The sequence below is a fragment of the Aphelocoma coerulescens genome, chromosome 1A (genome assembly GCF_041296385.1).
Source record: "Aphelocoma coerulescens isolate FSJ_1873_10779 chromosome 1A, UR_Acoe_1.0, whole genome shotgun sequence".
NCBI lineage: Eukaryota > Metazoa > Chordata > Aves > Passeriformes > Corvidae > Aphelocoma > Aphelocoma coerulescens.
Window position 1 is genome coordinate 64,402,530 of NC_091014.1, and position 25,042 is coordinate 64,427,571.

At 42.9% G+C, this 25,042-nt stretch overlaps 2 protein-coding genes across 13 annotated transcripts in view; one reads left to right on the forward strand and one right to left on the reverse strand.

Moving 5' to 3' along the window:
• Positions 1 to 60: 60 nt before the first annotated feature.
• Positions 61 to 21,794, reverse strand: LOC138104240 (dynein axonemal intermediate chain 7-like). Of its 10 annotated transcripts, none has more exons than XM_069003258.1 (16): positions 21,597 to 21,794; positions 19,850 to 19,870; positions 17,855 to 17,918; positions 16,772 to 16,863; positions 15,703 to 15,804; positions 13,332 to 13,469; positions 12,455 to 12,601; positions 11,324 to 11,427; positions 9,953 to 10,232; positions 8,117 to 8,222; positions 6,342 to 6,499; positions 5,508 to 5,652; positions 5,041 to 5,255; positions 4,289 to 4,456; positions 4,001 to 4,114; positions 2,988 to 3,424 (listed from the first exon to the last, which is right to left on the reverse strand). In XM_069003258.1, exons 5-16 carry the CDS (start codon positions 15,724 to 15,726, stop codon positions 3,149 to 3,151), a joined length of 1,875 nt encoding a protein of 624 aa, XP_068859359.1. In that variant the 5' UTR covers positions 15,727 to 15,804; positions 16,772 to 16,863; positions 17,855 to 17,918; positions 19,850 to 19,870; positions 21,597 to 21,794; the 3' UTR covers positions 2,988 to 3,148. The 10 variants fall into 10 exon arrangements, with proteins under 10 accessions (XP_068859354.1, XP_068859355.1, XP_068859359.1 ...); XM_069003256.1 differs by lacking the exon at positions 21,597 to 21,794 and adding an exon at positions 20,821 to 20,866; XM_069003255.1 differs by lacking the exon at positions 21,597 to 21,794 and adding an exon at positions 20,557 to 20,767 and having other exon boundaries at positions 17,855 to 17,920; positions 19,851 to 19,870.
• ETFRF1 (electron transfer flavoprotein regulatory factor 1) overlaps positions 20,941 to 25,042 on the forward strand; it is a 7,524-nt gene continuing 3,422 nt past the window's right edge. The window contains exons 1-3 of one of the 3 annotated variants that reach the window (XM_069003267.1): positions 20,941 to 20,995; positions 21,935 to 22,033; positions 22,137 to 22,383. In XM_069003267.1, the coding sequence (XP_068859368.1) occupies positions 21,989 to 22,033; positions 22,137 to 22,352 (261 nt within the window). In that variant the 5' untranslated portion in view covers positions 20,941 to 20,995; positions 21,935 to 21,988 and the 3' untranslated portion in view covers positions 22,353 to 22,383. Of the gene's footprint in view, positions 21,007 to 21,934; positions 22,034 to 22,136; positions 25,029 to 25,042 lie in introns of those variants that run through there. The other 2 variants (XM_069003266.1, XM_069003268.1) reach the window with 2 other exon arrangements.

Here is a 25,042-nt window from a genome sequence, read left to right on the forward strand (position 1 = left end):
GTAAAATTAGCCTTTAGTTTCAGGTAGTGAAACTTGTTTTCTTAATAAATTGCTGTAGTGATTTAGAAATCTAAACACTAAGGTTGGGGTAGAAAATAAACTGTGTTAAATAGAGTTAACAGTGTAGCTGTATTTGGGGTTTAATTTCTGCCTGCCTCATATCTAATTCTCACCTCCAGTAACTTGCTCTTGTGGCTTTTGTGTTTAGGTTTATTGATTACATTTATTCATCAAAAAATTACCTTTCTTTTTTAAGAGAATTCCAAGATGAGCATTTGTTCTGCCTAATGGTACAGCTTTGCCAGAAAAGATTGCTTCACTACCTCCTTTCCCACCCTATAGAGATGATTTTGTTAATATAACAAAAGAAATTTGGTTTTCCCTAATTACAGGTAGCACGTTTTGGCTTTCAAAGTAGTCTTCATTTGAGTGTATGCATAAATTTATTACAAATAATCAGTGATCCGCTTTTTGGAGTTGTGATATGCAAACAGCATCCAGTGACTTGCACAAGAGATGCTCCTCCAGGGTCTGGACTGCATATTCAGACATCTGAAGATGGATGCAGATGCTTAAATTAGGGCAGGCCAGGGTAAGGTGTATTTCTGTCCCCTCTTCTGGTTCCTCGTTGGTAACAATTTGTGACATCAGCTACACTGCAGTAATTGTGTCCTGGTTTATGCATTGTTGCACACCCCTCAGAGATGGAAAAATACCAAAAAAATGTGTATATAAATGCTTTTGTGACAAGCTTCCAAAGGCATCTTGGCATTGGTCACCAGTTGTGTTTTGTTGCAGCTCTTCTTCCCTTAATTCCCTTTTCCCACCACTCTACATCTTGCTCTTCCCCAAAACAGCAGCAGCATCGGTGAACCATGCAAGTTAATCTTCCCTCTTCTTAAAATCCTGTAAGGACACCACATATAAGGAAAGGGGAAAGAGGATTATTTAATACTTTATATTTCAGGGAGTTTATTTTTGATGGTTTAATTGAAAGAGCTAAAAAAATGTTTAAACATCAGAATGAGGATTAATTCTGTGTCCTGTCCTCTCCTTCCCCAAGTAAGCTGTGAAAGGAATCTTGTGCTCTTGCTTTAATGCTGTCGTTCTGCTCTGGTCCCACTGCTGGGAGAAGCAATTCCAGAGCCATTAAATTATTTTTTAGAAGGATTTTGCAGTGCAAGAATGAGCTGAATGACTCCCCAGCACAGGAGCCCGTAAGTGTTGGTGTAGCTGTGTGTATTTTCACACTGCTGCTGTCCTCCTCGAGCCAGAGGAGTCCAGCTGTCATTCTGAATCAGGGCTGAAGGCCACCTAAACCAGGCTCTGCTTCTACAGAAATCGGGATCCATGCATATGAGACTGGATGCTCTTGATGAGTAATGGTGAACCAGAGCTCGAGGGGGGTACAAAGCAGAAAAGTTGCATTTCTATTATATTCTGTAAATATAAGGAGACAGCTGTCAACCTACTGGAGTTGATTTATCTATCCCCTGCTCTGCTCTCACAAACTCGTCAACCACTCTGCCAAACTCAGCACTGCTGCAGATCTGCAAGAGAACAGCAGTTTGTTCATAGGGGGCTTCTCCTAACACACCTTTCCCATCATATGTGCAGAGCAATCCAAGTGCTTATTTTACATCTCCACAAGTGTGGCCAAAGCTCCTGGTACACAGGAGCACCAAATTTTAACAGTGTACCAATAGAAGCACCAACAGATTTAACACATTATTCTTCAGTCAACAGCTAATCCAGTTAACTACTGTGCACTTGGATTGCTTGGTGTGGAAGGGTCAGTGCAGCTTCTGTGTATCCGTAAGTACAAAGCATGAAAAGAAAATTAATTTTTCCCACAGAACAAAATGAAGAAAAAAAAAAATTATGCCATACACTAGAAAATGCCTTATTAATTTTGAGCTTAGTGTCCTAGAACTCAGACATCCATTAAAAATAAAAAACACGCATGAAATGGACAAAAGCACCAAATATTGGACAAACCTTCAAACAAGCATCATCCTGGAAGATGGGTTCTCCAAGTCTCTGCCTCATCCAAAGCCTCTCTCCATCCTCAGGGGTCACTGCACTCACTCTAGGATATGTGGCAGGAAAAAGGAGCAAGTGGAGACTTTGTGGCTTCCGTGGGATCTTTTCTCCTTTGACTGCCACAGGCAGTGACCAGTGACTGGGAAATGCTCTCTGGGAACCCAGTGTGAGGTACAGGGAGCAGGGGTGGACTGGTGAGCTGGGTCAGCTTATCAAGGATTTGCTTCCTTGACCATGTCTTAAACCCAGAACCGAAGCTCTCCCTGCACAGCTCCCGGAACAGTAACAACCTGTCACATGTGAGGATGTTTGTTTGTGGAATCTCGTTTGTTTTATGGCTTTTTGGGGTGGGGGGGGAAGAGTTGCACATTTTGAAGAAACACTGAAGGGCTTTGTGCTTTCCTGTCCTGCCCAGGTACAATTTGGTGTCAGCGTGGGCATCCCACTTCAAGGCTTCCTTTTCCAACGCTAACAAAACCTTCTGGGTGTCCATGTCCATCCTGGTCCTGCTGGCTGCTCTCACGAGCTTCCTCACGGGGCTGTCCCTGCAGAGACCGGCAGATGCAGCCCCTGTAGGCACCGGGGACTCCTGGACGTCGCTGCAGCAGCTGCTGTGGCCCTACACAGGACTGCAACACAACGGCCCCCCCCCGGTATAACCCCGGCTGCGCCTGCCGGAGCTGCGCTGCCGCCTCTGCAGGACAGGAGCCGAGCCGAGATTGATTTAAGGTTACACCTTCGGATTCGTTTTGTCGGCTTGGGGGGAGTTTTTGGGGGGGGAGATGAACTTTTTTTCTTTAAAGCATGACTTGAAATGAAAAAAAAATATATCTTTTTTCCCCATTCTGACAAAAGTCATCTTTAAAAGTAGCTAAAAGGGCCTCAGTGCTGTTGAGGTTTACAACAGAACAGCAGTTTTGAACGTAGCTAACAATAAACATGTCTAGGTGGTCTAGCCACAAGAGAATAAAGAATTTATTTTGCTTGAACAAAGATGAAATGTTTGCATTTTAGAACCTGTTTCAATGATTTGAATAGAAAAGGATGAAATGTAACTTTATTGAAAGCTTTTGATAATAAAGTTTTAAAGGAAAGCATGCAGTATCTAAGAGAATGCTAAGACTCTGGTAGCAAGGAGCAGCTGATACACAGAATCAATAAACAGGCTGCCAGCTCTTTCCACTTTATCCATGGCTTCCTTGCTGGCAAAATCCTTGAGCATATGGTAGAGTGTGGAGTGAAATTCAGACTCTTCTTCCAGCTCTTCTGAAAAAGCTTCACTGGTTTCAGTGAGCTTGAGGGTTTGTACTTTCTCTCCATTAAACATATAAAGAGACCAGTGGTTGTCTTTGGCAGAATCTGCTTTAAGATGCTCACTTACCTAGGGCAGGAGACAATGCACTGTGAGCTGAAGCCTGTGCCACTGACAGAGCACAAATTGTAATATTTGTGTCACATGCATTGAACCCTGAGAGTGAGAAAGCTGCTCCAGCTTTCAGCAGCCTGGTGTTACCCATCTCCAGCCACACCTGGGAGTGTTTGTCTGGCTGGGGGAAGTTTTAACCGTGTGTTTAAGTTCACAGCTGGAGACAAATCAGCTCTGAGGTTGCTTAGTCCCTCCTTTGCACAGTAGGGAGCAGAAGAAACCCTACAGGCAGGAAGAGATTTCCAGCTGTTCTCTAAAAAGCTGGCAGAGCAGATTGCTGATTTTCAAGGGGCCTCTGAAGAGCATGAAGCTCTGTCACCCCAGCTCTGGCTAAAGCCTCCCTTGGTGACTTACCAGTTCCATTTCCTGCCACCTTAGCAAGTGTCTCTGTTGCTGAGACTTGTGTCCCCTGAGAGCTGACACTGAACTGAGGCAGGGGCTGAAGCCACCATGGGGGAGTTAATTGTTTCTGTCTAACTGGGGAGGGGTCAGTGCTGGTCTGCTCTGGAAGTTTGGTCTGACTCCACAAACCTTGAACACGACTCGCTCTGGCCCTGCTTCTCCATTCCACTTGCTGTGGGCAAAAGCAAAAGCAGCTGCAAGCAGAGCCATCTGTGCATAGGCCTTCCCTTCTGCCAGGGCAGCCTGCAGAGCAGAAGGACAAGTCAGACAAAGTAGATCTCACTCTCTTTCCCTGGGTTTTAGCAATGCTTTACTCAGTCCCCTGGCTCAGCTGGCAGCACAGCAGGCCCCAGTGCAGGAAAGGGTGACCTGAGTGAAAAACAGGGAAAAGCCAACAGGAAACTCTCTGGCACTCACCTTCCTGGGCACAGGGACATACTTGTGAGAGTGCTCTGCTGGGAAAATGTTCACTCCAGCTCTTTTCAAAGCTTCTCTGAGGGCAAAAGGACTCATCCATTGTCCTGTGATGTGGGAAAGCACCTCCTCCTCTTCCACCACTACTGAAGACAACATACACTGATTATCCTGTTGTACAAAGCAGTGAAAGCAACTTACTGGTCATGGAAGCCATTTTCTGCTTTAGGCTTCAAATACTGATACCTTTGCTATGCTGGGTGTCACCTACATCATCTGCTCCTCTGGGCTTTGGCCTTTCATTTACAGATCCTCAAGGAGCCAGCTTTGTGTAGGAATTCAGAAATGACACTGGTGTACTGATTTATACAGCAGTGAGCAGATGGATAATCATGTGTAGCTTGAACTTTTAGAAGAAACAAGGAGCATTAGTAGCAGGCTGCTAGAAATGCTTTAATTTCTCTTGTTAAAATTGGGAGGGGAGAGGAACAATTTTCAAGTCTAACAGGTGGAACAGGCTTGAATGCAGCAAGGCACCACCAACAGCAGAACACTGACTGGAACTTTTCAGAGCAAATGCACAGATGCTGTCTCATAGGAAATAACTGAAATTAAATAACCAGTACAGTGCTTGGAAAGGAAAAGACAGAAATTCAAACTGCTCTTGTGGAAGCATCCCAAATTCCTAATCAGGGACACTGTAATAATTATGGGTTTTTAATTGCAAATGGCTGATAAAAAAATATTTACAGTACCTTAATTTGTATCTGAATGGTTGCAAAGACTGCAGTGACTGTGAAGAGCCCCTCATCCACACCAGTAGGCTGCAATTCCCAGGCCTGATAGGGCAAGTTCAGGTGAGCATCCTGGAGAAAGGCTACTGTATAAAAGGCACCCATCCCAAAGGTGATGCTCCTTTCTTGTGCTTCATAGGTTATGTTGCTGATGCCATCAGTTCTCCACTGCTGGCCTGGCCAAAAAGGATGCAAAAATACAAAGATGCACGTGGAAGGCTTCTGGCAGTAGCAGAAGTAAAATAAAACAAAAAAAGTAATAATAAAAAAAAAAAAAAAATCCCCAAATCAATTAACATTGAAGTCCCCCAATTACTTCTGGGCTCCAAACTGGCCCTTATCTTTACAGCTGCATTGTGACAATAGTCCAACTCCGGCATAAATTCCACTATTCAAATTTAAAATAAATTCATGTCCTGAGTTCATACCTGCAGGATCCCATCGGGCTACCACAGGTGCTTCAAAATAAATCACATTGTCAGGGAGCCTGAGGGTTATCTGTACTGCTGCCTGTGTGCCATCTTCAGCCTCTCCTGGGGAATATGGATACACCTGCAATCCAACATCCAGCAGCTTTGGAAAGAGAGAGAAAAGGACAGATAAGGGGTTTATCAGAAAATACAGGTGTTTTTCTTTGAGCTCATCCAACCACTGCAAAGTTTTTTAGTACACCATTTAAAAGGGTTTGCTAATGTTGCACATTTCCAACTACAGCTCTGAAGGCAGTAGAAGAGCAGCTACCACAGGGCCTTGGAACCCTTCCTGTGCTGCTGAAAGCACCCTCAAGGCAGTGCCACACAGTGGGCACAGCCATTTTTCCACAGATCCACAGCCTCAGAAAACCAGGAGCACCTGGGGGGGCAAAAGAGAGGAAGGAGAGGCCACAGGTGGCTGGGAATGAAGATCTCATCCCTCCTGCCCTGCCCACAGTCCTGCTTGCTGAGTTTGGCTGGGAATTTTGCTCATTAAAGGTTTCCAGCTTCACAGTGACATCTGTGGGGTCGGTCAGCGCTGCAGAGGAAACAGAACACAGGGACTGCAGTCCTCAGCCACCGTGAAGAGCCTGGAGCTGGACCGGCGGGGATTTTTGTTACCACCCTGCTTTCACCTTTCCCAGAGGAAAAAGGGATGATTTGCAAACCTTGCCTCGCTCCTTTGCTGCTCAGGACGTCGTGTCCAGCGCAGGTGACAGCAGAGACAAAGCTCAGGAGCAGCTCCTCGGGGTGCCAGGGCGGGAGGGGCTGATCCCTCTCCTCACTCACCTCCACCATGCTCCAGCCCCTGACGTCCTGGGCCGGAGGCGGCAGCTGCAGAGCATCGATGTGGTACACACCCCCCACGGGCACCAGCTGCTGCACATCAACAACTGCTGGTGCCTCTTCCCTGCCGCCCCGCTCCTCCTGCAGCACTGCGTCCTCTTCTGAAAAATTCACCAGACAGCAGGAGTTCACCTGGGGCTCAGTCTCACCCACATCCCCACCTGTCGATTTTCACAGTGTGCTGAAGCGCTTCACACCGTGCAGCATTTCAGCCCCATCTACTGGTGCTCTTTGTAATCACTGACCCGTGGGGAAAGGCAGAGAGCCGGGCAACGAAAAGCACTTCTTGAGGCGGTGCTGAGCTTTTGCATTTGTAGCCAGTTCCAAATGCTTTCTACAGGAATAAGGATTTACTGACACAATGAGTCCCATCATTACCCACAGAAGAATTTCACAAGCACAATATTACAGGAGATTCTGGACAGATTTAGCAAGATTGTATTGATATGAAAAGAAATAAGGCAAATAAAATAGTAGATCAAAATAAATAAAGCACCAAAAGATTATGGGCTGAAGGTGAAAGACATATGATAATTATGAGAAGCAAGAGGGGTTGAACATGAAACACAATTTTCAGATAACAAAGATAATTATGCATAGAAAAAAAAAAAGAATTATGTATATACCACATAAAGGTTTAATTGCTTGGAAAACGTTAGTAAAAGGCAGAAACACCGTGGACATAAATGGTCATAAGTATTTTCTTTTAAAAAACAAAACCAGCAAAAAAAACCCCACCTAAAATGTCACATGGGATGGTACAGGGAGAGAGAAGTTACAGTTACAGGAATCAAGAAAAAAGTGTTCAATACTGTAAAAACACCGACTGCAATTGTTATGAAATTCACTTTGAGACAATAACACCACATCAAAAATGACAACTCTGAAAGGCTGTGAAGTGGGGCTAAATCATGCCAACAGTTTGCAGTTGTTTTATTTAAGTCAGTACTACAAGAAAACTCACTCCTATTAAACCAAAGGACAACACCACACCACTGGAGAAATTTGTAACTCCTGTGGGACACACAAGGAGTTTCATTTCCTAGAATTAGGCCCTCTTTTAACAAGGTGTAAGAGCAGGGATCTCACTTTAAGCACTATTTAGGCAATACTCAGTAACACCCCACACTACACCAATGCCTACCACGATATGCATTTGAATTATCATTTTCTGAGGAAGTAAAGCTCCCCAGAGCCTGGCAGATTCATAAAGATTGTGTGTCTCACCCATAAAGATATGTATAACAACACACACATATATAGAAACATGATAAACATGTACATAAAAATAAATAATAAATAAATAAAAATAACTGTGGGACAAACTCCATTTTCCTGTGTGTCCTGGTATCTCCCCACATTTAACAATCATTAATAGAAATGTCAACAAAACTCAAATGTTATCAAAACATCCCTATATTTATAAACTTTGCTCCATTCACATGGAGATATTGCAGTGTTTCCATAGATCATAGAATGGCCTGGGCTGGAAGGGACCTCAAAATCCAGTTCCAACCCCCGGGGCACCTTCCACTATCCCAGGTTGCTCAGAGCCCCATCCAACCTGGCATTGGACACTTCCAGAAATGGGGAAGCCACAGCTCCTCTGGGCAACCTGTGCCAGGGCCTCACTCCCCCATCACAGGGAAGAATTTTTAACATATAAATACTTAGCCTAAGTACTTTAGCAGTGCTGCACATCAAAAATAACGAAATACCTTGTGATGGCTCATCCAAAATGTCTGAATTCTTCTCAGTTTCCTCCTCTGTCTCTTTTTTATCATCTGTGTTATTGCTGTTTTCTTTCAATGAGGCAGCACTCTCCTAGATAAAAAGCAAAAGACATTTTTCCATTAGTCAGAGACAAACACAATGAAGAAGGTATCACCTCCTTCGGCCCAAGGAGAAGGGATACAGAAACATTTGTACCAATCTTGCTACAGGGTCAAGGTTTTAAGAGAAAATTTCTACCTAGCTAGCAAAAATATTTTGATTAAAGGTACTCTCTAATTTGGAACTGGATATATAAATAGAGACAAAGTAGTTACTTCATTTCCACAGCAAATTCCATCTTGAGCTCCCCAAGTACCAAACAAGCACCCAACACCTTTCTAGCAGAGTGTGCCCTCAGAAGTTGTGGTTTTGCTGATTTTACAGCCAGCAGAGTGGCACACAGAAAATGCAAGTCGGGGCTGAATCCAAACCAATACTGAAACTGTGCCAGAACCCCACCTGCAGCTTTGGCCTGTGCCTGGCCCATGATATTTATGCCCTTTCACACACTGTATTTACATACAGGAATGTGGGGGAACCCAAGACACAGCCAGACAGGAGGATGCTGAGAAACATTACCCTGGATTTCCAGCCAAATTCCAACCCAGATGGGGATTCATCCCTGTCATAGCAGACTCCTCTGCAGGCACAGCACCTTCTGTGCCCTGGCTGTGCCTGCCAGCACATGGGAAGAACACACATCTGCTCAAACAGGACAGGAGGTGAGAGGACACAAGCTGAAAGAAGTGGAGCCTTCAAAGGGAAGAGGAAAATTCACAAAATGGATTGAGAGAAAGAGCACAAGACCTGGGAAAGAAAAAGAGAGGGAATAAAATGAAGGAGCTTAAAGGAAATCTGACAAATGTAGGTGAAAAATGCCAAAAGATAAGGTTTGTCATACAAAAAAAAGAAAAAAGGAACCAAGAGAAGTAGGATTTCAAGCACTGATCATTACAAAGGTGCTGGGGACTGAAAAGGAGAAAAGCCAAGATCGTGAACAGGGGTTCAATCCCTGTATGGATCCCAGATTTTAGTCACTTAAGACTTGGATTCGAGGATCCTTGTGGGTCCCCTCCCACTCAGTATCCTGTGAAATCTGTGAAATTGCTCCAAACATACTAAGAAGGCCTAAATCTTGATATTTTGTCAGTTATTTCTGCAGAAATTTTAGGTAGACAACACAGGTCATTTACCTGAGAGTCACAGGTGATACTCAAAGTGAAAACCCCAAACCCAGTATGGACAACACAAAACCAAGCAACCTCCATCACACCTAAAACCAACATATTCCATGGAAGAGAGCTGAGGAAGAGGACAGGCAGCCAGAAATAGTATTTGAAAAGCCCTCTAACAGCAAAGGGTCAGCACACAGAGCAGCCAGGTACCTGTACAGCCACCACCTGCTGAACTCTGAATCCTACTCTGCACGCTGCAAACTCTCCTAAAATTGGATTCCTGCAGGGATTTTGTGTGGCTGTCAGTTTCACAGAAGCAGAATCCATTCATCTGTACACATGTCAGAGATTTATAGAAATATCTTGCAATGGCACCTCATGCTTGATCCTACTCTTAAACCACCAACCAAATGCCAACTGCACGCCCTGTCCAGACTTCCCTTTCTACTTTCCATCTTTCAATTCCCTTGAGAAGATCTATGACACTGTTGACACAAGTTGCCTTTTCCTATAAAACATTTAAGGATTTGGCTGTCCTGCACTGTGACTGAGCCTCGAGTTAACAAGAGCAATGTAGGAAATCCTTTGAGGAGGTTTTTTACCTACCTTTCTCTCCTTAGAAGATGTTTCTTCTGCAGCAGGCACGCTGGGTTCTTCCCTGCCTTTCTCCTCCTGTTCTCCTGGTTCTTGCCCATTGTCTTTTGGATGCTCAGCTGACTCCTCGCTGTCTGAGGCCTCCGGCCTTGGCAGCCCTTGGCACTGCAGCCACAGGGGAGACACGTGGTCATAGCGGGTGTGCAGCACACGAACGGCGACGCTGCTCAGGGCCAGGGATTTGGGCAGGTCAAAGCCATGCCCTGCCTCCTGGAACACGTGGGTTTTGAACCTGGGAAGGACAGTGACAACAGCAACAGGCCCTGGTAAGACTGGCAGCACTTCATCTGCTGTTTCCTCACAAATGTTCAAATCTCTTCTGGGATTTGTTGCACGGTCTGAGAAATGTTGTGGGATGTCATGGTGCTTGTGCTGGCAGCTGTCAGTAAGACCCTCCAGCAAAGCCACAACTGCATCAAGGGGATCAGAAGCTTCAAAAATAAGTCTTGACAGGATGGCAGTGAGGCAGAATCAGATGGTAGCTGTTCCAGAAACTACATTCCTGGTAAAACTCACTAATTTAATGGGAAAATCTCTGTACAGCTGTCTGTATTACATCACTCTCAGCACCTTTCCAAATAATTCAAATAATAATTATTTTTGGATAAGATAAGCTGGTCACAAGTTCTAAAAATCTTCTAGTAAAGCAACACTTAGTTTTTAAATGTTGGTTGAATATTTTAAGTGCAGCTCTCTGCTGGCCAAAAGGCTATAGCACTTAACCCATACGGGCTCTTCCTGCAGGTCAGTCTGATATTGCTCAGCACCCACTCTTCTACTTATCTTACCAAAACTCACAGCAAAAGGTCAAGCTGAAGTCCTTTTCATAACTTATTCCTTGTATTTGTGGAGTGGGAGCAGGAAGTCTGCTCAAAAATCTCATTTTGAAAATGTATCATTTAAATGGTAATCCGATAAAACCACAAAACTTAGATTCAGAATTGATATTGCATCCCAGGCTCTAAAATATGTTCTCCAACTGAGCACCAAGTATCATCCACTGCTTTGCAAGCAACTGGAACAACTTAGAAAATATTAAATGCATCAGCAAGAAACACTGCTTCCAGAGGAACTTCAATTCTCTGCATGAGCTTTATTGTTTTTCTTCCAAATTTGTTCTGGCAGTGACAGGGTTCTGCTGTTGCATTTTAAGAAAGAAATTTATATATCTCTAAACCACTGCTTAGCAACAGCCAGCACTGAGAGTCTGCAGAATGGATGCTACTCAACATTAAAAAAAAAAAGATGATGAGAAATTGATTCTTGGTGTTTACTCAACAAAGCCAGGCCTCATTTCAAATTAATAATTTTAGTGTGCTGTACCTTGGTTTCTTCTTCAGATTGACCCAAATACAGAAAGTAGTGTTTTTATTCTTTATGACTGTGTGCATATTCCCAGTCTCAGAGTCTTCATACATACTAGCTATCTACAAAGAAAAAAGCCAATTAAATCAAGTGTTATTTCACTTTGATTTACCTACCTTTACTTGAATAAATAAATTTAAAAATACATGTAAGAATGAAAATACACCTGACCAAGCCCAGCTGTGTTGTATTTATGAACTAAAGCACAACAGTTATAAACTCAAATCTGTTTCTTAAAATTTAAACTACATTCCTTCTCTTCCTCTGACTTCATAAATTGTGAGCCAAGTACTGCCAAGTAGGGGTTCTTCCATTATTACCTTAATTCTCAGGATAAATTATAAAAAACAAACAGAAAAAGGATTTCCTGAGCAATAACAGACTCCTACCCCAGAGTCAATGCACAGATTATTTTATCATTTAGGCAACATCAAACTTGTGAAATGATAATTACATCAGGAGTTTAATCCTAAATTCAGTAAACAAGAATTCATCATTTCTTAATTTGCAGAGGGTTTTGACTATGCACATACAACTGGTTCACTATTTCACTAATATTCCTCTGCTAAACATACTTATATGTCTGATTAATATTCTTGAAATAGTAAGGTCACTACCTATACATGAAGCTCAAAAAACTGACTCTCCAGCACATTTTCATTTTCTTGTTTGAGTGCTCTTCACTCTTCCCAAGATTCTTAGTTTAAAAAATATTTTAATCACATGAACTTGTATTTAAAAAATGAGTACAAGGCAACCTTATGAACTGCTTTTCACATCTACATTTTTTTGGTACAGTCAACAAATTTCATACAGCACCTCTTGTTTTCATTATCTCCAAATCTCACAAAATTTCCCAGTAATTTAATCTTGTCAGACTTAATGATGAGATTTTCCACTGTAAAGTTCAGATTTTCAGGAGTTTTGAATAATTAACAACTCTGGCATGTGCTATAAACATGATTTGGAAACTCCCAGACTCATCTCTGTGACAGTTTAAGACCAAACAAAGCCAACCATCATTACAAGACACTTGGAGTTAAAATTATGTGCACATATCACAACTTTGAAGCAGTAAATCTTACTCACTTTGAGCAGGTTCTGTGTAGCCTCATTGTACTTCTGATGAAGCAGAACCTGCAACTGCAGAATGAATTCCTGGTACTGGACCCGTTGTTCTTCTGTGATCTCATTTGGTGATGCCTCCAATAAAAGAAACTCCAACTTCTCAATCAACTAGAAGACATTTATATGGGAGAAGTTTTGACACCATCTTTAACATAGCATGTGTTCTGTCATAAAAAATGAGGCAAACCTACTTCCTTTGTACCTAAACAGATCTTGGTCACAAAAATAACCTTTTTTTATAGACAGATAGGAAATCTAACTCAGAACCAAACCAGCCCAATGCAACTTGTGTTACACATGCAACTCTCCCCCCTGTCAGTTTCTAGAAAATCTCATTAACTTTCTGAAAAACACCACAAAGTCAGCATAAATGAAACTAAAATCCTGAATTTACAGAGCAGGCACAGATTGCTTAAAATTGCTTCACAAGCTACCCATGCCTGGTGCCTCCTGCTGGTAAAAATCAATTCTGGGAACTTCTGTTCTTACATGACATTTTACTGGCTCAAGTGTTACAAAATGAGGCTGTTGTCCACCAAAGCATTTATATCTGAGCTTGTACGCTCTGGTTCCAAATGGAAGGGACTATGGGTGTTGGCGTACTAGACCTCAGTGTAGAAACACAGCATACAAATCCCTGAAATGCATAGTTAAAGTCAATACACATCTTCTTTAGGGTTAACAATAAATCTGTAATTAAAGAAAAATACAAAAATTGAAGAAAAACTTCTAGGTGTTGAGGGTTACAGCCTTTCAGTCATTTGGCCACAAGAAAAGGGAAAATAGAGTAAGTGGGGGCTGTTAAGTTTAAACTGAAATACACCATTTTAACACTTACCTTTAGCACCACTTCCCCCTTCTCCATCACAAGCTGAATGCCCTCATCTTGGTCTTCACGCCACAAGCTCATGAAAGTGTTCATTTCCTGGGGTACAGTGGGGTCAGGACTCCCATCACAGCTGAGGTAATGCTCCCACTGCAGAAGAGTTCAGAGAAAAGTGGATACAGCTGTGCTGCACACTGCTTTTACAAGAAATAGGAGGATTCTAAAAGACAAATACATTGTAGTGACAAATTCACACCTGCATCTAAACAGGATTCTAACACCACCCGGTTTATTATCCCCCATGCCAGGAAAAAAAGGTTTACTGTGATATTAATGTGTTAAGATGCTTCTGCCCACCTCACACTTGCTGTTTATACTTATTAATCAGTGGGTTCTGCTCTGCTCCACAAAAGCAGTGAATTCAGTACCTGCCACAATGGAGGGGCTGGAATAATAAAATGACTGAGAAGAGAAACGAGGAAGGTGCAGGTGGAAGAGGCAGGTGGGTCTCAGATCAGATTCTGCCAAGAAAACTGAAAATTCCTACCCTGGCAATAAAGTTGATTAAGAGCCTCTACTACAACATGTTAAACTCCTCCTTTCTCTGCCTCTGAAGGAGATTTCCTCTCCTTTACCACCATCAATTCTCCTGTTACAGAAACTCTGGTAGGAATGTGAAATCCTAGATTAGGGTTTTTTTAAAAATAATTGTATTTTCAAATCAATTCTTGATCATTCCTGTAAGTGGTGGAAAGAAAAAATCAGTGGCAGATTAAACCCACTTAATGCCAAACATAAGCCTAACATTGGCTCATGGGATCAATTTATCACCCATAATGGAATTTTTTTCATCCATATAATAGGATATTAAGGAAACATTACCCTCCTGTTTGCTGTGAAGATTAATAACCCCCTGTTACTGAAGACTGCATTACAAAGGAAAATTGATCTTTTAAAGCAAAAGCACTTACAGGATTGCATTCCCAACCACTTCCATCAGCATTCCCACTGACTTCAAACAAAGCAACAATAGGGGAGTGTTGAGTGCAAACAAACTCCTGTATAAAAACTGATCAATTTTCAGTAATAAGATATCTGATTTCTTTTTTTTACATCTTTGCACTTAAAAGAGAGCTTCACTTTTATCATCACATCCTTAGAAGTAACAGCACTTTTTTTGAGAAAAAGGATCAATTTCATGGTAAGTTGTAAATGCATCTCTTCATCTAAACTGGAATTGTTCAGAAATAGATGTGGAAACTCAGCATTTGGTATTATGTATTTCTTTTGCCATAAATAATCTTAACAACAGACTAACAGAAACTCTGGTATTTCCCATAATCTACCAGTGTTTAATCAGACTTATTTTAAAATCAACAGCTCTGTTTTGTCAAAAACATCAATAAACAGCAGCTAGCAATGACCACAAGCTGTAACAGGGAAATGCCAATCGCATTTAGAGAAAAGTTGTTATAGTGAGAGTGGTAAAGCTGTCAAAGATGCTGTGGTACCTCCAATTTTTAAATATCTCAAAACCCAACTGAGCACCTTGATTTAACTTCAGACTTTTCCCTGCTTGGTGCAGGAGGTTGAACTACAGGAATTTCAGAAGTCCTCTCTAACATGATTTAGCCTATGATACTGAAGTTGTTCTGCAAAGGCTTTAAAAAGGATTAAGCAATACACACGGCAAAGAGAAAATCCTTGTGTCCACCACCCTGTAGGATATTAAACCTTTGGTTCCTTACCTGACCAAATCCCATTATCAGACTGTTACTGAGCAATGTGTCTGCAAGATTCACAAGAGCAAAATCTACTACTGTATTTGCACACCTTACCACTTAAAATCTAACTGGACAGGTACATAATGCCATTGGGTGATGATTCAACCACCATGGATGTCACCCTGACTGCAGACATCAACTTTTAGCTGCATTTTCATGTTTCCAGCCCTGACCTGGATTTGTGCCACATCCTTCAAAAATCTGGCAAACCTCTCTCTCTGAATGATGATCTGTGATATCCAGGAACCACTGAAACAAATGTTCTTCAGAACTTTTTTTTGGTCAAATGGTTAAAAGCAGAATGAATTAAAGAAATAGAAGAGGAAGAACAGATACCTGAACATCTGAAATTACAATTCCTCATGACTCTTGGGGTAAGGTGTAGGGGATTGATATTTTGATCACCAAACAGGCTTCTCTTTGCCCACATTTCTTCTCTGTGTGCTCCAAAGTAAAGGTAAGAGAGCAAGCATGGCATGTCACTGCTTTGAGGTGGAATTTCAAATGCTGTCATAGCACATACCTACATTCAAGAACTGGAAACTCCTCAAGTCTCTTCCTTGCCAAACCTCTGGGCAGATTTTGGCAAGAAAGCTTACCTTGGCTTGTTCTCTGTAATCCATTTTCCACTGCTGTGCAGAAAGAAACTTCAGTTCCAGTGAATTAAGTTCTGCTAGTTCAGACTCCCTTGCTCCTTGATACTGTTAAAAAAAAAAAAATTACATATATATATATATATATATATATATATATATATATCAAACAGAGCAGTTAAATATTTTGGCTTATTTCTTACTATTATTTTATATAGAAGAAACTAATTTGGGATATTTGAATGAGTTATTATTTAAACAAATCCAAACACTGAAAACTTGGTTTTTTTTATGAAACATCCAATTGAGAAGACTGTAGTGGTTTGCAATATGTTATTGTCGTCACATTACCTGCTGAGCCATATGATAAACATAATGTGACATATGATTGTAACCTCCCACTTGAACAGTTTCCATATCAGCATCCTGGAGCCAGCTCTCATGGGAGCTGCTAAAAAATGTAAGCATAATTTGGAAAAAGTGTGCAAGATTATTTTATTTTTTCCCTTTTAATTTCTATTATTTTAAGTTCATATTCTCCCTAGGAAGAAAAAATATTCTGTGAAGTACAAGAGGAGTGGACAAGAGTGACTCTTTCAAAAAAAAAATTAGTTTGTTGTAAATCTCTTTTTTTTCCTTTTTAAACACAAAAATATTTATCTATTACCAATCAGTTTTTGTTCTGAATGCCAGTCTTATCAGAAAAATAAATATACCTAGGCCAATACACACACATATATGTACAAATACAAATCACTGTATCTGCCCCAAGAAGTAACCAATTAAGGAATTTGTACCAAATATCCTCATGGAGAACACAAAAAACACATTCAATTGAAAGCACAGGGGAAATGGAAAAAAAAAAAAAAGGCATTTAATCGAACTGAAGAATTACATATCACAAAAGTTCATGTATTTAAGCTTATACAAACTGGGAAATTTCTTCAATCTTGTTCCCAACAATAAGTACCTAAGGAAATTCACTCCTACTCTCCCACTAAATTACTCATGTTTTACAGGCCTTGTCTCAAGTTTAGAAATAGGATTAGATTTTTTCATTGAGTAAAAAACTAACCTTTTCCTCAAGCTTTTTCAAGTGCTCTCGTTCAAGTCTCTCCTTTTCAAGCCTTTCTGCTTCTTCTTGTTCAGCTTGTAATTGGGCTTCACCTGAAGATTGGGAAAGAGATCAAGGGCATAACTATGCCTTCCTAAATAAAATCTAAAAAATGATCTGGTCCTTGGCTGTAATGACAAAACCACCATAAAATAAGCAACATAAATGTTTATCTTCCACTGCACAGAAATCTCCCACATGAAGATTGATTTGAATGAATTTGAATAGTACTAAAACACACTATGGCACTACCCCTATCAGTCTGTGAGGATAAAAGTGGATACAAGGACCAGCAAGTGCAGCAGCAGGAGTGCTCTCTCCATCTATAGCTTCAAAGGACAGAGGTTCTCAAAGTCTTGGGTGAAACTCAGTGCTTTAACCCCAAATTCCTCTTCTCCTCTCCTACAACCAGTGGTTTCCTATAATTTCAATTTTACAGCTGTTTTTTCATTGAAATCCTCTTCAGGATTTGCTACTCCATAGTTCTGGCTTCTCTTTGCTGCCATAGGGACTAGAAAATCAGAGAGGATGTGAAAACTAAAACCGATTCAGCCTCTAAGCCTTCAGTCTAAGATGCCTCAATCCAGATGTTCCCAAACAGTGACTTGATGTCACCACCTACAAGTAAATCATGTCAAGTATGTGTGTTGCACTGAGGCAAGAGCAGCAGCAGTTTCCAAATCTGCCTGTGCTCACTTGAGCTGTCAACTCCCACAGCACAACCTTACCAGTGATTAGCAGTCACTTACTGGCAGTCACAGCATGCCCAAGCCCCCAACAGGATGGATTAATGGCAAGTTAATTCTTCCCAACTTCCTAATTGCAGTAGAAATAACTAGAGAAGAGAGTATTGCTCTGATAGGGAAGTGAGATGCAGCATCAAGGAACAGAGAATTTGGACCACACCAGAAAAGAGGGAGGAATCATTTGTGTTTGAGGAACACAGATAGCAATTCACATCTAGTTCAAGATGTCACTTTCTGTCCATTTATTTAAAATAAATGATTTGTCCATCATATTCCCTCTAAATGAAGTGCACAGTACCTTTGTCTTTTTGCTTCCTGTCCCTTCCTTTCTTCGGTTTTTCATCTTTAGTTTTGCCATTGGACTTCATGTTTGCAATAAGGGAGAAGAAAACAAATGTCAGTAGTATTTTAATTTTGGCAGTTCCGTAACTCTGTAACTTTGCCCTTCTCATGTGATCCCTGAATTAAGATTTTAGACTCCCTACACAGCCAATGAAGCCCCCAGAATAGTAATGCATATCCTGGACTCAATTTTCTTCTCATTTTTATGATAAGCTCTTACAATCAGTATTTTATTCTATGCTAGACATTCCCAAACACAGCCACAGCAGGAGAGTATTAAAATCTTCTGGTTTAATGTAGAAATTGAATAACAGGCAGATCTGCTAGGAAAGTAGATGCTACAACTTCAAACATTTTAGGAAATACTGGAAAATGTATTTTGGGACAAGCCTGGCATTTAGAAGCATCTAATTCACAAGACAAAATAGCGAAGAGTTCTCTTTTCTGTTATAAAATCCTTACTGCAACTCCAGTTCACTGTTCACTTCCAGCCTAATCCTAGAACGACTAAATTTTAAATTTGGGGTTCTCAGAAATTATCTGACCACTGGTCCTTCTTCACACACCAAGTGTGTTACAAATACTCTTATCTCACACTTTGATTCTGATTATCATCTATTCAGATATAAATAACTACTTGTTCACTTCACACTGGCACGGCAATAAATATTTACCTAATGCAACTCTGAGTGCAGAGATTACCATGAAGCTGGGTAACACAATGGTGACAATTAAGTGCCACCAGAGTGTGAGTGCATCTTATCACATTTGTTACCAAAGCATTCATTTGCAAAATTATCCCAAAATAGTCAGTAAAACTCACACTTCTACCCATTAGGATTTCAGGGAAGAATTTGTTCCTTTCACTTTGATAAATAAATAAATGATTAAACTGAAAGTGGAAAATCTGCTTGTTTCAATTACTTGCAATCACGTTTTAGTCAACTTCTTTTCACATTCCTATGACTTAACAGAGCACTGAGAAGAGCGAGATGCACAGCTGGGGAGGGGTAGATAAATTCATTATCACTGAATTAAGAATAACCCACAGGATAAATTTATGCAACCCAGTTTGCCATGGACTTCTGCCTGTTGTCCCTTCACCTCCTCATTCTGTGTCCAGCCTATGACTCAAATAACAGAATCCCAGAACCATTCAGGCTGGAAAAGACCTCCAAGCTCATTGAGTCCAAGCTGTGCCTGATGCCCACCTTGTCACCCAGCCCACAGCACTGAGTGCCACATCCAGTCACTCTCTGGACACCTCCAGGGATGGGGACTCCAAACCTCCCTGGGCAGCCCCTTCCAGTGCTTGACAAACTTTCATGATGAAATTCTTCCTGATGTCCAACCTGAGCCTCCCCTAGCACAGCTTGAGGCCATTCCTCTTGTCCAGTCCCTTGTTCCCTGGGAGCAGAGCCCGACCCCCACCCCCAGCTGCCCCCTCCTGTCAGGGAGTTGTGCAGAGCCAGAAGGTCCCCCCTTGAGCCTCCTTTTCTCCAGGCTGAGCCCCCCCAGTTGTTCCTGCTGCTCCAGCCCCTTCCCCAGCTCCATTCCATTCTCTGGACATGCCCAAGCCCCTCAATGTCCATCTTGCCCAGAACTGGACACAGGACTCGAGGTGTGGCCCCAGCAGTGCCCAGCACAGGGGCACAGTCACTGCCCTGGTCCTGCTGCCACCCCATGGCTGGACAGTGCCAGGACACCGCCTCTCTGCCTGGACACCCGTTGCCAAGCCAAACAAGCAGTGGATGCACTGGCCACGCTCTCTCCAGCAGTGCTGCAGGAACACTTGGCCTCCTTGCAAAAGGCACAAAAGCTCGGTGTCTTGGAGACGCCTCTTCCTCCTTCAAATTCAATTAGCTCTGACCAGCTGCCTCAGGAAAAAACCAAAAAATCAGATAAAAAAATAAACACAACAGTGAACTACAGCGTGTTTCTGCCTACCTACCTTTTTTTTTGGTTTTGGACCCTAAAAGATTAGAAGGGGAAAAAAAACAGGAAAGGGAACATCAGACAACAGGGTATCAGCCAAAAAGGAATAATTAGAAAAATACTACTATTCTGTTAAAATCAGATGTGATCATCTATTGAAAAGCTACAATGACAATAATTTCAATATTGTAGAAAATTAGCCACTAACACATGACTGTGGACCATCATAATTTATCAGGCTAGACCTATCTATCTTTCTATCATTATAGAAAAACATGTACTTCTTCTCAATGTTAAAAAAGCTAATATACATGACATATGTAATTCAGTGTGGGAAATTCAGTGAAGTATTTTTTTCCAGAGTTTTCTGAACTCATCAGAAAACGCGTGCTATTCCAAATAACACCAAATTACATCATGCAATTGCCTACAACACAAGAGAAACACCACCAAGCTTTTTGTCATTCATGGGGAAACTTTGCTTGGAGAAACATGAATTGAAGGAATTCTCCAAACGACTACAGGAAATAAGAACCGATTCCACAAAGCCGAACATCCAACAGAGAATCCTTTCTTTACCAATTACTTTTTCCGCACAACGTCTCAATACTGCCATGTGAATTTGCATAAATGCACAGGGATTCATGACCCCCACGGGAATATTCCCTGCGGGGCGGAGAAGGGGGATGAAGGAGAAGGGAGGCTGAGAATGAAGTTTGTTACCACAGAGCCATTCTGGCAACAAAGTCTGAGCCACCTGCCGGCGGAGCAACCACAGCAGCAAACCACGGCACAAGGCCTTACACCGGGGCCCACACAAAAGATAACGCGTCCTTCAGCCGCTCGTTTCAGCCTTCAAGCCTTTTCGCCACCTGCTGCTACTTTAGTAGCTAACAAGGAACATCCCGCTTTGCTCCCCCACCTCATCCTTCCCCTCTCCAGCATCTAGCCCGTCCCCCAGCCACCCCCGCCCCCTGCCCGCCCCACCATGTCCCGCGGCGGGTGCCGCTGCCTCGGGCCGTCCCCGCGCCCCTCAGGCCCCGACCCCGCGGCGCCGCACAGGCCCCGCCCGGCAGCCCCGGCGCGCACGCGCAGCTCCGGCCGGAAGCGCGCTCCCGGCGCTGCCGGAAAGCGGCGCCGCGGCGGAGCCGGGAGGGAGCGGGTGAGATCCCGGTCCGGCTTTCCCGGGATCCGCGGGGAACCAGGGATGGCTCCGGGGGGAGCGGGGCGGGAGGCAGAGCCAGGGGGAGGTGGTGGCCCGAGGAGGCCGGGGGGGTCGCTCAGCGGGAGCTGGATTGGATTCCAGTCACTTGTGATTCGGTTTTGGCTGCCCCGTCCCTGAAGTGTCCAAGGCCAGGTTGGACGGGACTCGGAGCAAGCTGGGATAGTGGAAGGTGTCCCTGGCCACGGCAGGGGGCTGGAACCAAATGATCTTTAAGGTCCTTTCCAAGCCAGGCCATTCTGTGGTTTTGTGTTTACAGAAATATAAATCGGTTACTTTACCGCTTATCCTTACGTTTTGCCAGTGCACACGGGACTCAAATTTGTAGTGCACTTAAACAGTCCTTAAAAACCCAAAATTTATGAATGCAACAGTTGCAGGAATATACATGTATGTGTATAAAATGGATATCTCGATATATAAAATATTGAAATACGTAATACATAAATATATATGGAGATACAATTCTATCAAAATACGTTCTTATAAACACTGCTATATGAATATATAAAATATATAAATATGTATTCTATTTACATACCTTTACCACTTTATATACAGAGTCTTTTAGCAGACCATAGAAGCAGCCAGGCCAGTGGGTATAGAACTGTAAGGGTGTGAGAAAGCAGCCAGTGAACAGTACAAAGTGTCCCAGTAGCTGAAAGTTTTTAGAAATTTCTTGTTTTCTGTTTGAGGGGGGAGGGAAGAAGACAATGAGAAGCGAAATGGAATAAAAAGGAAGAAAAAAAACAGAGGAGACAGAGTAGAACCAGAATTAGAGCAAATGGGGCTCAGTAGGATACAGAAGTTTTAGGAAGGCTGAGGCGGTGATTTACTGACTCCCACACAAGGCTAATGTCAAACTGATTATCCCTTCAGGTAGCAACAACAACAAAAAAATCACAAAAGGACGGAGTTCACCGAAATGTGAGAATGGCCAATTCTTTAAGAGGTGAAGTGGTGAAACTGTACAAAAATGTAAGTGTCTTAAATGCCACCAGCACTTTCCTTGACCAGAAAACGAACCCCCTTTCACCATGCACTCAGTTAATTAAAAACACATTATTCTTTTCTCTCCAAGCTGCTGTACCTTGGAAGGGAGTATCCCAAAGGAGCAGACTACTTCAGACGCCGTTTGAAAGCAGCTTTTCTAAAAAACAAAGATGAGACAGACCCTGAAAAAATTAAGCAACTGATTGCCCGGGGAGAATTTGTTGTAAAGGAGCTGGAGGCTTTGTACTTCCTGAGGAAATACCGAGCCATGAAGCAGCGCTACTACAGCGATGACAAGCCCTGACTGTGCCTGTAACCACACGCACCCAGGAAAGGTAACAATAAAAGAGCTCTAACTGCAAAAGAAGTGAAATGTAAATCCTTCCAACCCCTCTAGAGCACAAATCAGGGAGCTGCTTCCCTGCCAGGAGTCGCTTGAAGGGTTTGGGGTGTGCAGTTTATGGGTTTATAGATTTTCCTCTGCTGCTTTTGACCGCCTCAAACTAAACCTTCAGGTATGAAATGATTTTGCACAAAGGAGTGGTTGCACAGCCCTGTTCTGTCTCACTTCAATGTATGTGTTGAACAGAAACTCTTCTTACCTCGTTGCTGTGTGTCTGAGTGTCAGTTCAAGGTGCTGTGCTTGCTGCTTGAAAGATGAACCTGGTTTTAAAAATCCTCCACACTGAACAATCCATTTCTGCTGGAAATGAACACCCTCTGAAAAGCGAAGTTCCCAGCCCTGGAGAGGGAGTGCTGTGTTCAGTTCTGGTCCCACAGTTCAAGAAAGACAAAAAGCTACTGGAGAGGGTCAAGCAGAGGCCATAAACATGAGGGGTCTGGAACATCCTCTATGAGGAGAGACTGCAGGAGCTGGGCTTGTGTAGTCCAGAGAAGAGAAGACTGAGAGGGGATCTCATCAATGCATATAAGTATCTCAAAGAGTGCCAAGAGGATGGTGCCAGACACTTTTCAGGTGTGCCCAGCAACAGGACAAGGAGCAATGGCCATAAACTAAACACAGGAAGTTCCACCTCAGCATGAGGAAGAACTTCTGTACATTGAGGGTGGCAGAGCCCTGGAACAGGGAGGGCTCTCCCTCTCTGGGGCCATTCCAAACCCACCTTGACACACTCCTATGTCACCTGCACCAGGTGACCCTGCCTGGTCAGGGGGGTGGGATTAAATGGTCTCCAGAGGTCCCTTCCAACCCCAACTATTCTGTGATTCTGTGAAAGTAAATTTTTAAAGCTTTTAACCTCATGTGCTCAAATTGCAGAGGTACCACCTTACTGTATCAGGGAGAGGACTGTGGGGTCAGGAAAGGGGTGAGTTTGAACAACACTGCTTTAAGCATTTGGGCCCTGAAGACAATTCCTGCTACTGCTGATTTCTGCTGTCGTGTAACTGCTGCAGCAGGAAGGGAAAACTTGATCTTTGCCCCTGGAAGAGAAGTTTGGCCATGGCTGTTTGCTCCACACTGTCTCTGTAGGCCTTGGCTCGACTCACACTTGTGTCAGAGATGATACTCTGTAGGGTTGGTTGGTGTTCCACCAACTAAATGACACTGGAGAGAGAAATAAGCTTTGAAATATAGGTAAGGAATCACTGCAGTAGTGCTGTTGGCAGTGGCAAGCCTTCACACTGTCACTAAGGAGTGTTTTAAGGTCACTCAAAGAATTGCCAGCAAAGGCATCAGCAAAACCGGGTTTATTATAAAGTGAAGTGTGACAAAGTCCATTCACAAGGTTCACTCCACTATTTACTAAGTGGTTAAAACACACAGAGAAAAAGCAAACTAAAATCTACAATCAATCAATCAAAAACCAAAATCAACCAAAACTTATCTCTCTGGAGGATGGGGATACAGAAGGGGTAAGGATGGAAAAGAATAAAAGGAATAAAGGAGATGCTCCCGTTGAGTCACAGAGTGGACCCTTGCTAAACTGAGCCCCACATCTGACCAGTGCTTTGTGTGTGAAAGCTTAACAGCACTTAGCAGCACTTAATCCATAGTTTAATTTAAAACAATTTAACTAAAGATTCATGTAGAATTTCCTATAAGCACAACAGAACTTCCTATAACTCTCTCATAGGCCTGAGTTCCTTGCAAATCTACAGTACTTAGAATCTCTGAGAGCACTATCCATTGTACATTTTCTGTAGCGTATCCACACACACAGGCCTAAAGGAGTATGTACAAGGTATAAAATTCACCTGGAATTCACTGAAGCACTTACCTTGGATACCTTTGCATCCTCAGTGGCTGAAAGGTTGAGCCTCAAGCAAGGGGAGCATCATTCCATGCTCTGTTGTCTCTGCTGGTCCTCCAAATACAGCAAACAAGAGTTCACTGGCTCTGAGAGGCCCCACATAGAGGGAGACTTGATCACTGCCCACTGCAGTCCAGGAGAGCTCTGAGGCCCTCACTCAGGCAACTCTTTTTAGGGTCACAAGAGAGGTGGGTTTAGGCACAGCAATTTTCCATCCTGACCACAATCCAGGTCGGTAACTTCCTTTGATATTTCGAAAGCAAAAATGCTGTTCCACTGGGGGTGTTCTTCAGGCAGGCAAAATAAGTTTCCAAGGCTGTTGGTTACAAAGCAGGAGCTCCTCAGCACCAATTCCTGGGAACTGTTCCTGATGAGCTCCAGAGGAGCTCAGCCCAAGTGCTGCTTGTTAAGGCCTAATGAGCATTTCTGAGATCACAGAGGCCTGAGGAGGAAGGAGAGGGGGATGCAGCACCACCCTCACAGAATTCTAGGACAGAATTTAAGAAGTGATGGCAAAGTACAGTACCTTGTGATGAAATGCACGTGCTCCAGTTTCTACCACCACACTGATAAGAAAAATTCCTTCCTCATCAACTGAGCTCCTGTGCACTTCCACCTGCTCTGAGCAGCTGCCCCTCTCAGAGACAGGGACACCAAGGGGGGCAAGGACAGCAGCTCTGTGACAGGCAGCACCAGCAGAAGTACAGGAAAGAATGGAGAA